Source organism: Aulonocara stuartgranti, assembly GCF_965226115.1.
Source record: "Aulonocara stuartgranti genome assembly, chromosome: 6".
Lineage (NCBI taxonomy): Eukaryota > Metazoa > Chordata > Actinopteri > Cichliformes > Cichlidae > Aulonocara > Aulonocara stuartgranti.
In genome coordinates this window covers 14,973,757-14,984,914 of record NC_138944.1, presented here as the reverse complement: position 1 = coordinate 14,984,914, position 11,158 = coordinate 14,973,757, and the positions used below count along the sequence as shown (strand labels likewise).

Sequence of the window (11,158 nt, the reverse complement as noted above, 5' to 3'; positions counted from 1 at the left end):
AAGGATCTCAATAAGAAAAAAAAAGATGGATATCTGCCACACTAACCTCGATACATAACATGTTTGACAACACACGCACACACATACCCTAGTTGTGTGTGTCGGCTTTGCCCTGCAGGTGAACTTTACCGCCCGCTCACTAACAGCCGCAGCAGGTACATGTGATGTTTCACCACTCCCGTGTTTAGTGATCGTGGTCTGACTGAAGACACACCCGGTTTATTTGGAACTCACACTCAGACGTGTTAGCGTTACATTTTATTTCGCACAACTCACGAAGTTGGCTAGCTAACACTAACGTCGTTGAGCTAGCCCTGTCAGGCGGCGTTAACGTGTTAAAGGTAACGCTGGGTTAAAGGAAATGTTTTCAGACTATCGCAGTAAATATAAAATAATGGACTTTCTTCAGCTAACAGCGGTGGCTGTCACCTCCAGCGATCCCTGAAACACTGCAACATCAGGTAAGAGGAGCTAGCATGCTACGTTACCAGCTAGCTAGTCGCTAGATGTGTTTGAGTGACTTTTTCTGAATATCTGAAACTAATCTGCCTGTTGGAGCTCACATCTTTGGTCGCTTTAAGGCAGTTATATGACTTAAGAACAGCTGGCTTGTGAATGTTGGCCGATGTCCTAACTTCACCTTACCACACTGGTGACAGCTAGCTAGCCAGCTAAATTAGCCGCTACACCGGCAACCTCAATGTTTTGAAATGTGACTCATGGCTGCCATCTGATTTCTCCAGTTTGAATCCACTGTGGCCTAACCTAACCGGTTTCAAAACGGCGGCGGCAGCACAGGAGAAACTGGACCCGTCCGGCTCAGCATCCAGCTCAAAGATGGAGTTGGCAGCGGTGAGTGCTGCCATGTTTGTCATTGACAGCATGCAGACAAATGGTCAATTACCTGATGCGACACGTTTCCCTCGTATAACAGTTGGGATTTTTAGCGCAGGGAAACATGAGTGATGTCTGTCGCTTACTTATAGAAATGCCATTTCAATTGTAGCTCTCAGTATTTCTAGGGAAATGCACACCTTGTATGACAGTATAGACCCACAGGCGACTTCATTAGGTACAGGCTTGTACACTGTAATCCTAAAGTGATGAATTGTTTTAGCAACAATACTCAGATAGGCAGTAACATTTAAACAATGCTCTATTATGTTGGTACTATGAGGCCCAAAGTCGTCACACACACAAAATATAACACACATTACACCAAAAAGAGCATGCTATCATGTGGTTTACACCAATTTTTAACCCTACTGTCCAAATCTGACAGCAGAAATTGAGACTCATCCAACCAGACTCATCTGCTTGCTCATAGGGTCTCGACTTGATTGTTGGGGTTTTGTCTATTTTCAAAGTATTATTGTAGGGTCTTTACCTTACAATGTAAAGCACCTTAAAACTCTTAGAATAAGATTGAATTGAATTTCTTCAATCGTTTATTGTCCAGTATTGGTGCAAATCGACGCCCATGTGAATTATAGCCTCATTTTCCTATTTCCTTATCTATGGACTGGCTACATTGTGATCTTCTGCTGCTCTAGCCCATCTGCGTCAAGGTTTGACCTGTTGTTTGGTCAGAGATGCTCTTCTGCATACTTGCGTTGTAACGAGTAGTTATCTGAGTTACTGTTGCTTTAGTTAAAGCTTAAAGCAGTGTATTCATCCTTCTCTGACCTCTGACACCAGGAAGGCATTTTTGCTGTCACACACTGGATTTGTTTTCCTTTGTTTTGGACCGTTCTCTATAAACCCTGGAGATGACTGTGTAGGAAAAATCCCAGAAGATCAGCATTTTCTGAAATCCTCAGACCAGCCTGTTTGGCACCAACAGCAGTGTCATGTTGAAAGTCACTTACATTAAATTTCTTCCCTATCCTGATGCTCTGTTTGAACTTCAGCAGGTCGTCTTGGCCATGTTTACATTAATTAGATATTTGCATTAACGAGTAGTTGAACAGCTATTCTTAATAAAGTGACTCAGTGTATAGCTTCATATTTTCTCCTGTTAAAACTAAAACTAGCATCCTTATTTTTGACCTAAATGTAAAGTCCACGTGAACTGCTCCATGACTCATGCTATTTGAAAAAGATGCATTTTAGCACTGAGCTATACAGAGGGGCGAGCGCCAAATACAGACGCGCGAGTGTGTGTGTGTTTGAAAGATAAAGATAGAAGCCCGTAGAAAAACGTGGGCTAGATTAAGCTTCTGCTTTGGCTGCTGAAATGGGGGAGGGAGGACGGGAAGCAGGAGAAAAGCCATTGTAGGTTGGCGAGAGCGAGTGAGCGAGGGGAAGGTTTGTAAGAGATGGAGGTTTATTTTATAATATGTTATTTGTAAGAGCAGCATCACAGATAGAGGGAGGTGAAAGTGGGCAAAATGCAGGAAAAACAGGATTCTCAGAGCCGAGCCCCGGGCATCCCGGGGAAGGTAGGACAGCATCTTTGTGCTTAACGTGTGATTTAAAGTGTCTCGTGTGTGTTTGTGTGTGTGTGTGTGTGTGTGTGTGTCTGTAAAGGCAACGTATAGAAGGCTGATTATGATTATTTGTGGTTTGTTATTGTTGTTGGAATATTTATTTATTTTTGCCAATTGATATAATTTCTGTTTAACAGTTTACCTTCAGGTGTAGCTAAATTTAGCCCCTGTCTGCGTGTCACATTCTGCCTGCCTTTTTGTCTACAAGGCATGTACCCACTGATAATGTTCAGTCTCACTTTAATTCTATGCAACAGACAGTGTGTGTGTGTCTGTGAGTGAGTGAGTGAGTGAACTGTCTCTACACATCTCCATCATCTCCACTGTGTAGGAACCTGGCCTCTGCTCTGTGCTACAGGGTGTTTTATTGTAGTGGAAATGTCACACAAACATATTTAGATTTTAATCCCAAGTCCAATTCATGTATATTTATGATATGATATTTTCTTTGCTTTGTCAAGCTGTTTTTATGCATAGTTGTTTGAGAATGAATATATACAGATTTCTCTGCCATTCAGCAAGAGGTGACCAGTGGCGAAGAAGATGCTGAACGGCATATTTTTCTCGTTATCCTCTTTACGCTGTGACTAATCCTTTACATTTCTTTCTGCTTTATCTCCCTTCTTGTCTGTTTTCTGTCTCTGTCCTCTTTTCTGGTCCGCCATTTCTTTCTCATGTCACTTCCTCGCTTGTCCTCTCGTTGGTTTTCTCCCATCCTTCCTTTTCCTCGTCTCTCTGTCGGTCTCCATCGTCCTTCTTTATGTCTGTCGTTGTCCTCAGGCTCACCCAGCTCTCAAAGCCTTTATGTGTGGCTCCCTCAGTGGCACCTGCTCTACACTCCTCTTCCAGCCTTTGGATCTGGTGAAGACACGACTGCAGACCCTGCAGAACAATGCCAAGCCCGGGTGTGTGTGCACACACATTCACACAGATACACAGTGAGAACATTTCACCTGCATGTACATCAGACACGTGTACATCACCATGCCTCTGATTTTATACTTTTTTCTCTCCCCCTCTCTTTTTCTGACTTTAACCCACTCACATACACATAAAAAGCATAAGAGGACAAAATCTTCTGGCAGTGCCAGCCTCAATCTCTTGGTATGACCCATATGGGGCAATTAGTCACACCAGCAGGATGTAATTATGCTGTCAGGCTGCTGGGTTGCAATTACAGCCACTGAGAACAGCAAATGTAAACATTTAAAAGTGGAGTTTTATTTATTTCACATGTGGAGGCCTTTCTTTAGCACAGAGCTCCAGAAGGATCATTTCTGTGGTAATTGATTTCACAGTAGTGATTCACCACAGCTGTAACCATTTATTGTCAGCATGTCTTTGAGTGTTTACAGTACTGTGCAAAAGTCTTGGGCCACCCCTCATTTATTTATGTTTTGCTTTGAAAATTGAAAACTAGTGGAGCAGTGTATGGAAATAGTTTGACTTTCAAGTCATTAGAACTGTACAATATTTGGTGTAGCTGCTTTAATCCGTCAAGACAGTCTGAACTCTGCTGGGCAAATTTTCTTGTCATTTCTTTCAGTAGTCTTCAGGGATAGTTCTCCAGGCTTCAAGGACGTTCAAGGCTCTCCTTTGGATGTTGGCTGCCCTTTGTTCTGTTCTCTGTTAAGGTTGAGGTCACTGCTGAGGTCTGGGCTCTGGGGAGGCCAATCCATTTTCCTAAGAACACATCACGCTGAACATGTTGAATTTTCAGCTAATAGCTCTTTGGCAATCACCTTCTTGGTGCAAAAATAGTGTTTCATGCCTGTCAAACTGTGGTCTCTAGATTTAAGTAAAGAAAATGGGAACAAATGATGTGTTTTTATGACAGGCTGCTCTTAAAAAAGTCCCTAAAGATCCATCCATCCACTTAGCTTATCCTTATCTGGTATGGGCCGGAGCCTATACCAGTTAGAGGCAAGAGGCGGGGTACACCCAGGAAAAGTCGCCAATCTGCTAACACAGAGAGACAGACAACCATTTGCACTCACGTTCATGCTTGGGGGCAATTTAGAATCACCAATGAATCTAGCCCCACTAACTACAGTTCTTAGGACTGTGGGAGGAAGAGGACCCATGCAAACTCCACACAGAAAGATGGAGTCGAACTCATGACCTACTTGCTGTGAGACAACAGTGCTAACCGCCGTGCCTAAAGATACAATTTAGAATTAAATTTTTGTTAAGTTGTTTGTTTGTAGACACAACACTGGTTCATCCTTTGAGTTACGTGTCTTATTTTATGCTCTAATGACTCAGGTCAGTGTTAAGTGGCTTAACAAACCAAAAAATAAATAAGTTCCTGAAAGTGGTCGGGTACAAGGACTGGACTGAAAATTGGTGGAAAAGCAGCCAATTTCCAAATAAAAAAACTTTGGAAGACCTTCAGAAAGCCTGGCTCCTTGGAAGCAAAATATAAATTAGAGGAGGCTTAAGTTTTTTTGCACAGTAGAGTGTAATGTTTTTTTTTTTTGTTTTATTTGTTTGCACAATTTAATTTGTTTGTATTGATTTCAAAATTTTGTCTTGCAGCGCACCCAAGGTGGGAATGTTTAGCGTTTTCATCAATGTTATTAGGACAGAGAAGTTCTTCAGTCTGTGGAAAGGTGTTTCACCGGTGAGCAACTGAATGCACCGTTTTCATTATTTACAACAAATCCTGTTTGTTGCATGTTTGTACGCAGATGGCTGCCCTTCCCCTGAGCCTGGTTCTACCAGAGGTTTCTTCCTTTTAAAAGGGAGTTTTTCCTTCCCACTGTCACCAAGTGGTTGCTCATAAGGAGTCGTCTGATTCTTGGGGTTTTCTTTTGATTATTGTACGGTCTTTACCTTAGAATAAATAGAACTTTTGGGCGACTGTTGTTGTATTTTGACGCTATATAAATAAACTGAATTGAAATTTTATTCTCCCACCAACACTCAAACTCATAGCGCATGCTCCCCTCTAAGAAACCCATGTAAATTATGCCTTTGTTTTTAACCAAGACAACAAAAACTGTTCTCCCTCTGCAGTCATTTGTGCGCTGCATCCCTGGGGTGGGTATCTACTTCAGCACCTTCTACTCCCTGAAGCAGCACTTCTTCCTGGACCGAGCTCCCAACGCTGGCGAGGCAGTTCTGCTCGGAGCGGGTGCCAGAGCTGTGGCCGGAGTCTGCATGTTACCATTCACAGTCATCAAGACGCGCTTCGAGGTATCTACCAGCTAACAGACTCTGACGCCAGATGGTCAGAGATGAAATATCTACTAATCTTCTCACATCTGTTTTTAAAATAAAGTTGTGGAACTGCTTTTAGTCAGAGGTTTTTGCTCTATTTTATTATGACCCTCTTTTCTGTGGAGACACGTAGTGTGGATACAAAGGCAGTCATTTACATCTATTGTCACTCAATCAACCGCATGATTAAAGACATTTCATTTCAATTTTTCTGTGTTTTTCAGAGTGGCTTTTACAGTTATGTGAGTGTGCCCGGTGCTCTGAGGAGTATGTATGAGACGGAGGGAATCAGGGCTCTGTTTTCTGGGCTGACTGCCACGCTGCTCCGCGACGCTCCTTTCTCCGGCATCTACGTCATGTTTTACAGCCAGGCCAAGAGAGCGCTGCCTCAAGGTGAGAGTCACACTCAGTCAGCAGATCAAAATGGAGGTTAAGAAAAATGTGAAGAGTTATGTTTTGCCAGGAACATAATGCAGAAATTTGCATTAGTGTTTTAACGCTCGTGCAGAAAATCAATCGGGTGGATTTAGTGCTTGTACAGTTCGTTCTGTGAGCAAAATCAGTAAAGCTGCGCACAGACTGATAATGAATGACTGAAGAAGTAAATTGGGTGGCTAAAAATTCTGCAAGCAGCTGTATGCTGCACAATCACAATCACATTTATTCACGTCCACCACAGAAGGTAGCCCAGCTTATATGAACCATTAGAGAAAGTCCTTTATTTTCTTTGACAAGTCCCTCCATCGTGTAGCAGTTTCTGCATTCACATAACACACGAAAGATCCTGGATTCAGTCTTGGGAGCAGACACAAATCCCTTTGTGGTTGTGTCAGAAAGACCAGCCAGGGTAAAAATCTACCCAGTCAAGATATGCGGAGATGCCCGCTGTGACGGCCCCTTGTGAATAAGAGAACTTTTATTTAATTATGAGCAAAAATCCTGAACTTGATGCATTCCCATTTTCACAATTTCTTTCCATTTCACACCTTTTTTGTGCTAAAAGCACTTGATGTAAAACATATGAAGCAACATGTTGTGGAAAACCCTCACTGTGAGCACTGATGTCTTGGTAGCGCTTCATAATACGACTCTGATGTAGTTTCCCAACTTTTACCGTGTAAACAAATTAAATGGTTTATGGCAAATGCTTAAAATGTAGGTAGAGAGAAAAAAACTGAGTAACAATAATTATACTGTGAGTATATTGTAAGAAAGAAGGTTGTTTTCCTTTTGTAAATTCTAATTATCTAGTAATATTAGAGGTTCATGTTTTATTATTGTGTAACCTTACTTCTGTCTCTTGTTGTAGGTGCACAGTATCATTGAGGGGATGTGAGGGCTTTTAATTGCAATGTGCAAAAGGGGTTCTTACATGGTAATTGCAAGTTACTATTAGGAGTGAAGGCTTTAATATAGAATATCCTGTTTCCCCTTCTTACTCTGTAATTAAACAGTATTATTAAGATGATGGCAGGCCTGTGTTACAGAGCATCCCATTTCTCCTAATAGTAACTTGTAATTACTGTCTAAAAATGGGTTCTTGCCTTGTAATTGCAAGCTACTGTTAGGGGTGTGGCCAAGTGAATTGGTGATGTACATTAGGGCTGCCGCTATCAAACATTTAATTAATTGAGTATCGATTAATAGAGTAATGGGATAAGGCAGCCGTTCTCAAAATACCCTTTCACACTTTAAATACTGATAAATACTTTTGTCTTATTAATGAGCCATAATAAATATTCCAAAGAGAAAAGCACAGGTCTTTAACAATCCACTGCTTCATGGTGTAACATTTTTAGAAACTGCAATATTTTTAGTATTTTACCCAAAAACAACATCTGTCAAAAACCCTCTCACTGTATTTACATGCCAATAAAAATGTGGGTGAAATGCTCGCTACAGAGTTTTAAACATTAAAACATCACAGCAAGAAATTTGTGTCGAATATGCTTTATAATCGAGTTACTCAATGAATCATCGCAGCTCTTTGTGAAACTGTGATGTTTAATGTTTTCCACGTATTTTTCTCTTTCTGTGGTTTGACTGATTGTTTTTATTTAAATCATCTGACATCCTCGGGTTCTCTTCTCTCAGAGGTGACCTCGGCGCCCTACGCCCCGCTGGTGAACTTCAGCTGTGGGGTGATTGCGGGTGTCATGGCATCAGTAGTAACGCAGCCTGCAGATGTAGTGAAGACTCACATTCAAGTCAGACCCTCCCACTGTAGCACAGCAGGTGCAGTTCGCCGCATCTACATGGTGTGTACTCACGTTCTTGTTGTGTTTTTCAGTAAGAAGCAACACTTTCACTATTATATAACATCTAACTGAGGATTGCTGCTCTGGCCTTTCCTTCAGGAGCACGGCATGGCTGGGTTTTTTCGTGGAGCTGTGCCCAGGTCTCTTCGACGCACTCTCATGGCTGCCATGGCTTGGACTGTGTATGAACAGCTGATGGCTCAAATGGGCCTCAAATCCTGAAGAGCAAAAGTTTTTAGCTGCAAGAGAAGGGAAAGAGCTATAAGAGGATACTTCTGTATTATTATTATTATTATTATTATTATCATCTAAGAAGTAAATGGAGCTGAGGAGCTTACAGGGTCAGTGAGCCAGCAGTAACAAGATAATAAGCAAAGGAAGCAGGTGGATAAATGCCTGAAACACATGAGTAAGAGTGCTCTGTTTGTGTGTTTGCTGTGTGTGTGTGTGAAACTGTTTGGGACTGTGATGTTACACCTGAAGCACTCTTATGTCCGTCTCGGACTGTAGTGACACTCCCTGCTGTGAAGTGAACTCATCCCTCCTAATATTTATGTTCCTGAGGTATGGCTACTAGCGATCAGAAAACGGGGCCAGTGGCTCTTCTGGCTAACAGAGTTGCCTTTGACGATGTTTTAAAATACCGTAGAAACGAACGAGACACTCAATAAGCTGGTGTCACTTACATCCGATGAAGAAGCAAAGCACTGCAGGTTCTGCCATATTTGTTCTGACAAGATTGAGCAATGTTTCGTACTTGCTGACTGATCTCTTTTTTTTTTAAGAAGCAGAGAAGTTTATTTGTTTCAGGCTCAGACAATCAGTACTCACACAGCTGCATTATGGGAAAATGGAGGCCAATGCTAATAACTGTGTTAAAGCCTTTGTTGCTGTATTGCTTAAAACTTTGCTAGCTACGTTTATATAAAACTATGGTGCGTTTTCGACTCGGCGTAATGATAGCCACATCTGTAGCTAAATCAATGAATAGCAGTGATTTCATCTCACGAGAAAAACCCAACAAAAAAGTCAGGATTTTATGGATTTTTTATTTTATTTTAAATGAATTTTATAAATAAATTGTTTGATTATTTGTAGGATTTTTCATGTAAGACAACCTGTGGAGCTTCTCAGTAGCACTGTGGTTTTGATTCTCGGTAGTTTTGCTTGTTTTCTGCACACAGGAGTAGCATTATATATAAAGGCAACTTTGACTTTATTTTATGATGAGGGATTTGATTTTTGTAGGAAACACTGAATGTAAACACAGATTTCTGCGTTTAAAAGAAAACTCCACCTTTAAAGGCGCTGCAGGTTGCCCTTCACCCTGCATTTAAATGAGCACTTTCACAAATTTATTTTCTTAGTACACATATATATATTTAGGTTACCAGGCGAAGTTGAAGTCATTTAAGTATTTCAGGTTTTGCTGAAGTCAGGTACCTCCTCTGATCAAACAGTATTTCCAGAATATTAAGCTTCCAAGTGAAGCATTGCTTAATCATTGCGCTGACATGTTTATAAAGAGTCCATACCGGTGATGGAGCTGTGGATCTTGTCTTTGTACAGCCTCATTCTGGAATTGTAAATATGTGACTTAATACAGAGTTGCTGATTTAACAAAAAAAAGGGTCACACTAATGAATTCCTGTAGAGTGTTTGCATAGATGTTATTTATTATTAATATAAACGAAGAGGTGGTATAATAGAGAATAATGTCTTTGTGTCTGTACATAAAATGCAAACTGAAAGACCACTCGGTGCCATCTTAGAACAGCGATGGTTGCCACCAAGAAGTAATTGTGTGTTTTACGTGATAGGAGTTTATAATAATGGCTCCATGTGAGTCAGCAGATAAGCCCAGTTTAATGAAAGTGAGGCGCTGAGCGTCTCTTCAGACCTACAGGCTGTTTAAAGGAAAAAGGTAGTGAAGTAGGAGTTCATTTAAAAGCCTCCATGTTTGCTGTCTTAACTTGAGCTGTGCCATAATTCCCACCACCTCACCTCCATTGTTGTGACTGTCCTGCATTCAGTGTTATGGTAGACACTCTGTCTGTGCGCGTGTTTGCTCAGACAGATGCTGTGCCTGTCTGATTTTTAAGTTGAATAAAAATCTCCTGTTTCTGTTTTTGTTGTTTCCAAAAATGATTTTGACTTTGTGTTATAAATGAAGGGGAGTTTGATGTTTGATCATTTTATTTGCAGTTTTGTATCCAGAACATCTCTCCTAAACCATACCGACTACAATGTGATCCACGTTACTGACAGAACATGCATGTTGCTATTAAACACAGTCACATTCAATAGATATTATCTAGGGCTAGCCTGTGAGAACAATGATGAGGCATCTGCATGTTATCATATACAGTTTCCCACAGAATGTATGGAGGGCATCATTAAATAATTAAATGTGTTATCAATTAAAATTTAAAATGTATTTAATATTTTAAATGAAATGAATTTGTTTATATATTTAATATTCAGTGTTAATTAATGAGACATTTAATTAACTAATGACATTAATTTAATTATTTATTGATGTTTTATTTAATTCATTTTGGCACCCAAAGCCATAACATTATATTTATAACTAATGTATTGTGCAATCTGTTCTCATGCTAAGACCATCAAAGACAAATTTATTATCTACTACACTCCAAACTTTTATTTTGAATGTTCAGTCAGTCTTCAGTCTGCTAGCCTCCTGCTGAATCCCTTGCTGAAAACGGTCCTCAGCATCAATCAGTTGTCTCAGGTCTCTCCTCCGATATCAGGCGCACTTCAATCCACTGCAGCTGGACTGCATCAGAAGCCTTTTTGTGCTCTGAAGATCCCCTGTGAACTGGATGGCCACTCTAATCAGCACTCGCAGCTGGAAGCTCTGGGCTGCTCGCTTTTTCTTTTCCCCTCCCCTCACTCCTCCTAACTAGTCATGGCAGATGACCTCTCCTGCCTGAGCCTGTTCGGCTGGAGGTTTCTTCCTGCTAAGAGGGAGTTTTTTCTGTCTAACGCCACAAAGTACTTGCTCATAGGGGGTCGCTTGATTGTTGGGGCTTTCCACTATAGGTTGTTAAAATTGTTGCCATGTAAATAAGCCTGGATTAAACTGAAATGCTGCAGAGTAGAATGATGAACGCTGTCACCAGCTGCAGGCCAAGACTGTGGAACTGGAGTACCTCCACAGACTGA

The 11,158-nt window shown here is 41.0% G+C and overlaps 1 protein-coding gene across 2 annotated transcripts; it reads left to right on the top strand.

Annotated features, from left to right (window-relative positions):
* The first annotated feature begins 100 nt into the window (after positions 1–100).
* LOC309708927 (mitochondrial glycine transporter B-like) lies at positions 101–10,098 on the top strand. Of its 2 annotated transcripts, XM_082537286.1 has the most exons (8): positions 101–461; positions 744–852; positions 3,270–3,394; positions 5,028–5,112; positions 5,508–5,687; positions 5,936–6,104; positions 7,806–7,969; positions 8,069–10,098. In XM_082537286.1, the coding sequence occupies exons 2-8, from the start codon at positions 838–840 to the stop codon at positions 8,189–8,191; spliced, it is 861 nt and encodes a 286-aa protein (XP_082393412.1). In that variant the 5' UTR covers positions 101–461; positions 744–837; the 3' UTR covers positions 8,192–10,098. The 2 variants fall into 2 exon arrangements, with proteins under 2 accessions (XP_082393412.1, XP_082393411.1); XM_082537285.1 differs by lacking the exons at positions 101–461; positions 744–852 and adding an exon at positions 2,097–2,441.
* The last annotated feature ends 1,060 nt before the right edge of the window (positions 10,099–11,158 follow it).